At 43.6% G+C, this 6,493-nt stretch overlaps 1 protein-coding gene across 1 annotated transcript in view; it reads right to left on the bottom strand.

Moving 5' to 3' along the window:
- Rheb (Ras homolog, mTORC1 binding) overlaps positions 1 to 6,493 on the bottom strand; it is a 42,045-nt gene that overhangs the window by 7,111 nt on the left and 28,441 nt on the right. Inside the window, exon 3 of the mRNA XM_010637539.2 lies at positions 4,764 to 4,831. Within this exon, the coding sequence (XP_010635841.1) occupies positions 4,764 to 4,831 (68 nt within the window). The remainder of the gene's footprint in view (positions 1 to 4,763; positions 4,832 to 6,493) is intronic.

Genomic DNA, 6,493 nt, shown 5'->3' with positions numbered 1-6,493 from the left:
GATCCCAGATCCCAATGATGAATGTAACTGTACTTTATACCTAAAATGTACCAATAAACTCAATGAGAGAAAAAAAAATTCTACTGTAGAAAATTAAAATGTTCTTCATAACTGAAAACCTCTGGAACAAAAACCACAAACAAAAGAAAAACAAAACCACATCTCAGATCATAAACAAAACAGTAATTTCCTTCACACATTAAGGGGTCTGAAGGCAGCAAGCACAGACCAACCATGAGACAGGACTACAGTCCTGCATGATAAGGAAAACAATGACAACGCTCAGGGTGCAAGACTAGGGGAGATGTCACTGCCAATCAGTGATCCAGTAATCAACTTGTGATGGATCCAAACTGGGCCCAACAAAGTGTGGGGTGTATGGGGGAACAGGACATGATTTCTAAGATGGAGATGTATTACTTTCTGTGTAAAAAAAAAAAGTAACTCAATACTGTAACTCATGTATGAAGGACATATTGTGTAAAAAGTGCATAGTACTGGAAACTGATATGGGGCTGCTGGGCAAGGGGGAGGTGTGCTGAGACAGCCAGGATGGGGAGGGAAAGGGTGGAAAGAATGGAGCTGCGGCCCATACATGTACAGCCCCCACAAGGAATGCGATCACTATGTACTGCAAACAGGGACTAAATAAAACAAAACAGAGCAAAACAAGACAGCCAGGATGCCTGTAATCCCAGCTACTTGGGAGACTGAGGCAGGATGACTCCAAATTCAAGGCAGGTCTGGGAAATTTATCAAGATTCCATTCTAAAATAAAACATAAAAGCCAGGCAAAAAGCCAGCCTGAACTACGTAGCGAGACTCACTAAAAAAAAAACCAAAATTAATAATAAAAGTAAAAAATAAAAAGGGCTGGGGATGTAGCTCAAGGAAAAAGCTCTGGGTTCAACCCCTAGTATCATAATTACAACCCCTCCCCCCAAAAAACCAAGAACGCTAGCCAAAAGCCACCTAAGACTCCCTCACATCCTAAGGGTCAAAGATGGGCCACAGAGACAATAGAGTTCCCACAGGGTTATAAACAGGCTGTAAAGTCCCTACCACATAGTGAGGTAGGGTGGCTGTAACATCACAGCACTCATGCCTGTGGCAATACGGATGTAAACACATCCCCTGCACTGAGCCACACAAAAGCACAACGCACACACACACACACAGAGTACATATTTTCTCAGTAATGATAATGACTGTTACTGGTTTCTGTATTTACTACACTATACATTTTAATGTTTTAAAGCATACTATATATTTTAAAAAGTAGAGGCTGGAACATAGCTCAGTGATACAGTACTTACATGCCTGGCATGCTTGCAGTCCTGGGTTTGATCCCTAGCATTATAAAAATAAATAAAAGACTTTACTGTAAAGTAGAGTGTTATAGCCAATGACTGTAGTGGTGCTTGTCTGTAATCCCAGCACTCTGGGCGGCTGAGGCAGGAAGATCACAAATTCGAGCTCAGCCTGGGCAACTTAGTGACACTTTCTTAAAATTAAAATTAAAAAAAAAAAAAAAAAAAAAAAAAAAAAAAAAGGACTGGGAGATGTAGCTCAGCGTGAAGGCCATGGGTTCAATCCCTGGTACTGCAAAAACAAAGAGGAGGTCACATTACACGGCAGAAGCCTCATAGATCTCATTCGTGCATCTTAGTTGAGTCAGTTTTCAGTTTTGCCTGATTCAATCTTGTGTTTTTGTTCATGGTCCCAGTAGCAGTAAATTATACTCTGAATCCACAGTGGGAAAACTGGCTTATGTCACATTTCTCAGAATGTGTCCCCCATTAAGTGAGCAAAGGCTATATGCATACTGATATATACTAGAAAAATAGTAGTATTTGTTATTATGTATAGTTTGCTATGCAGCAATATTGTGAGCAATTTTATTCCTTAAATGTACAAATTAGTGAACAATTTTTTTGTTTTTGGATCACTTTTTTGAGACAGGGTCTTGCTATGTAGTTCAGGCTGGCCTTGAACTCCCTATGTAGACTAGGATGGCTTTGAACTCACAGCAATCCTTCCCACCTCAGTCTCCCAAGTGCTGGGACTATAAGCGCACACCAATGCACCTATCTGGACTTCCTCTTGAAGAGCTGGGACTTTAACAGGCTCACTTTTTTTTTTTGGTACTGGGGATTGAACTCAGGTCCTTGCGCTTGCAAGGCAGGCCACCGAACCGCTGAACTAAATCCCTGGCCCTAACAGCCTCACTTTAAACATGCTTACTTTATAACAGATCACTGTAAAATGATTTTACCATCTCTCTCTGCAATCACCTGCCCTGACCCACAACTAGCCTGAGTCCAAAAGCAGGGGTTCACTCTCAAGAGTTTTCTACAGTGTGAGAGAGGGACCATAGCAGAGACAGTGTGAGTGGTTTTGGCATCATGAGTTATAAATAAAACCACACTATTTCCTCATCACCTCCCTTTAAGAACTACCAGTTACAATGACAAATTATTCAAAGTAGCCAAAGCTATTTGGCCCAGTCTGGCCTTGAACTCAAGTGATCCTACTGCGCTAGCCTCCCAAGTGCTGAGATTACAGGTGTGTGACACCACACCCAGCTACTCTGAATACTGTTACCTAAAGGATCAACAGAGGTGCAAATCCAGCCACAGCTCTCACACTACCACACTTCATACATTCACTCCCTAGAACGGGACCCCTTCTGTTCCACTACCTATCTGTATTACCCTAACACGTTTTGTGCCCCAGTGTACATTCATGTTGTAGATCAGTGATGGCGAACCTTTTAGAGACGAGTGCCCAAACTGCAACCCAAAACCCACTTACTTATCACAAAGTGCTAACACTGCAACTAAACCTGAATGCTGAGATTTTAGTTTAGGAAAAAAAACCTCATCCATTAACATCTTTTGTATTTTTTTAACACCTTTTGTCTTAAAAGAATAATAACACACATGCCAGTAGTTGGCGACCACCACTTTAGAGCAAGCAGTAGTCTCTGCTGATAAGGAAGCGGACACAAAGATGCTCTCCTTTGCAGTTCCTCCCTGCTGCCCACAGCACTGCACTAACAGCTCGGTGCCTGCCAACCTCAGGGCTTCAGGGTCTACATGCTGTCTGTGGCATCTCAGCCAGGCCGGATGCTGCCCTCCCTTTACCTATATACAAGGCAGTTCGAGGTACAGCAAGGTCCCCCTCTTTCCTGACAGGCTAGGACTCCAGCCCACACTCAACGCCTGAGAAGCACTGGTCTCCATAGAGGTGAGTTTCTAATGCTACATGGAATTGACTTTCAAATTTATAGACACACCCTCACATTCCAGGAACTTCAGGAAGATTCCAAAGAAAGATACACAGCAAACTTGAATTTGCTGCTGTCAGATGCCACTACAGGTGTGAAGGGTGCACTTCTTCTCCAGGTCATACTAAGCATGCACCTGCTGTCCCAGCACAACCATTAGCAGCAGTCCCCGGATGCTAAGTGTCTTGGTCCAGGCCAAAACCTACCCAGTCACCACCTTCATCCTAAAGATAGACACAAACCCAAAGAATCCCACACATGTCCCTACCCAGAAGATCCTCTCTGCCAGTCTAGAGTAGCCACGTCCCTTTAGCACGGAGGCTGCTACTTGTTGTGATGAGGCCTGACTCACATTCTGTCGTGGGACAGGTACCCAGGGTGGCTGTGCTCACAGACAGCTGCCAGCGTGCCTGGTTCCGAGACACATCAATCACTGCTGGGGTGTGGCATGCAGAGCCTGGGAGGGTGTGCATGCGCCTGCAGACTACATGTTTGCTTTATTTCCTTTCCAGCTTCCAGAATGGAAACCACAGGGTTTCTCCAGTGCTAACACCACTCAGTATAGCTATTTCTTTCTTCACAAAAGGGCCACAGTTTCCTTCTCTGTTCATTTCAAAACAAAGAGAAAGAATTCATTCCCAACCCACAGGACGTGTCACATTGCTCTATAGGTCTACTTCACTTCCCCAGGCTCCAGAAAAAGCCTCCTTTCAGTGCAGCTGACCAGATTAGCACACCCACCTCCCACTTGCCTGGCCCTTTGTGGTTATAAGCAGGAGGGAGGAGGAGTTAGGAACCAGACACCATCCTCTGCGCACTCCCCACCCACCCTCGAGTGAACAGGGACAAATTCAGTCTAACAGAATGGTTTCTAGTCAAAGTGGGGCCAGCTACCATGGAAACAAGGCAGCTAGGCTGTCAAAGGGCTTTTTCATTCCCAGCAGTACTCATTTTTCCCCCCTTGCTTCCAGTCAGTTGCCCTGGTGAACCACTCCACGTATCACTGTCACAATGATTAACTTATATGTATCCTTTTGGGGGGCAATAATTTAACTTTTGGCAATCACTGTCTAGCAAATCAAATCAAAATCCAAGTTTCATGGCCCAAGCCCTCCTGAGATCTGCCCTTTACCTTTCTCACGTTGGTTCAGAGATTTATTTTTGCTCTTAAAAGTAGAACATACATTACTGAGGGAGAAAAAGCACTAACATGATTCTCTAGTACAGAATTGTTATTCAGAAAATAGAAAACCACTAATCTATAGTAAGTGTCAATCTACAGAATTAAGAAAATGTAAAACTTTGTTAAAGCAGGGAAACGAGTTCCCTGGAAAGGCACCACACATGTGTCTCAGAAGGGAGGACAAAGCCACAGTGCATCAGCATCCAAAGACACACACAGCTCAGAGTCCGGCAGGGCCAGCCGCCACACCATGCCATGGGAGAGAGACCCTGGGGTCCCGAGGTCACTTACTTGCCCAGCTGTGTCTACAAGCTGAAGATGATATTCTTGTCCATTTACTGTGATCAACTTTGTGAAAGCTAGAGGGAAAAAAGGGATTAAATATTAGTTTAAATAAATTAATTCTATATTATTTCAAGCTTGAATAATGACAACAGACCAAGCAGAGTCCCTACACTCTCACAAAAAGTTCCCAGGAAACAAAAAACAAGTATCTTGAGTTGTACAGGTTCTTCCCTATCTATTACTGTGGTCTGGCTTGGGTAAACCTTGACTCTTCCAGAAAAACTAATTAGGCTACTATTCGTATCCAATATCAATAATGTGAATACTCTGTGGAGAGTTTCTTCCTTTTGTGAGGAAGCAAAATGTACTACATAAAGTGCGAGGTCTAGGAGGAACCAAAAACCACAAAAGTCTTCCATTAATTTATAGAAGTCTGGTGTCAAGAGCTAAAGGAGCTAATATTAATTCAAGTATTAACTTCCAGTTCATAAAAAATTAACAATTTTATTGGTAGATAAAGCAGCAATGGAACAGATGTTCTGCACTGAAGCTACCACCCCACTTAGCTTAATGATCCAATTTATCACAGCTTCTTTTTCCTACCAAGGGGGAAGAAATCAGATTGCAAGGGAGGAGATAATTCAGAATTGTTAAGGAGTCAGGCTTCAAACACAGGCAGGCAAAGAACTATTAAATGCAACAGAATATTAAAAATAATAATAATAACCATCTGGAACGCTCCGCAGAAGTGGAATAGATTTCCTATGCCTAGCCCCAGCCAACCTCCTGGCCACCCCGCACCATCAGAGCCCAGCAGTAGTATCAATGCCTCAGATAGGTGAGAGTGCCACAAGGCAAAGCAACAGTCAGATAGGAAATTCTCACTGGATCACAGGAGTTTCACAGGTTGGAAGGTAGCTGTAAGAGTTGTACTAGCACTGCCTCTTCCAGTGCAGGCAGGTGCACGGAGATCACTGGCCAGCCACCACACTGCACATCACTGCAAACCCTTCTGGAAATGATCACTTTAAAGAAAGGGGTAAGTCAGATGGAAATTCAATCAGACTGTTCCAAGCCTTTAATCCCAACTGCTCCAGAGGCTGAGGCAGGAGCACTGCAAGTATGAGACCAGCCTGAGCAATTCAGGGAGAGCCTGTCCCCCAAAAATAAAAAGGGTCAATGATGCAGGTCAGTGGTAGAGTGCCAGGTAAGTGCAAAAACACCACCACTCCAAATCAGATTACTTCGAGATGGGGGGATTCCCACTGTGACATGTTTTGCTGATTTTAAGAAAGTAATCCTCCTGATTCAAAAATGGACATCTGAAATGAACAGACATATCCCAGATAAAGAAGTAAAAGCAGCAAGTAAACATATGAAAAAATGTTCCACATCACTGGCCATTTGAGAGAAGCAGATGAAAACAACACTGAGATTCCACCTCACCCCACAAAGAATGGCTGCTATCAAGAAATCAAACAATAACAAACGTTGGCAGGGTTGTGGGGAGCAAGGAACCCTTCTCCACTGTTGGTGGAAGTGCAGACTGGTGCAACCACTATGGAAATCAATATGGAGATACCTCAAAGAGCTGGGACTAGAGGTTCCATTTGACCCAGCCATCCCTCTGCTGGGTATCTTTCCAAAAATATCTAAAGAATCATATCACAGTGGTATATGCATACCTACGTTTATAGAGGCACAGTTTGTAATAGCTAAAACTTGGACAGCCCATC

The sequence above is a fragment of the Fukomys damarensis genome, unplaced genomic scaffold, assembly GCF_012274545.1.
Source record: "Fukomys damarensis isolate Sample0158 unplaced genomic scaffold, DMR_v1.0_HiC HiC_scaffold_16, whole genome shotgun sequence".
NCBI classification, from domain to species: domain Eukaryota; kingdom Metazoa; phylum Chordata; class Mammalia; order Rodentia; family Bathyergidae; genus Fukomys; species Fukomys damarensis.
The sequence above is the reverse complement of the archived record's forward strand: the minus strand, read 5'-3'. Positions and strand labels throughout refer to the sequence as shown.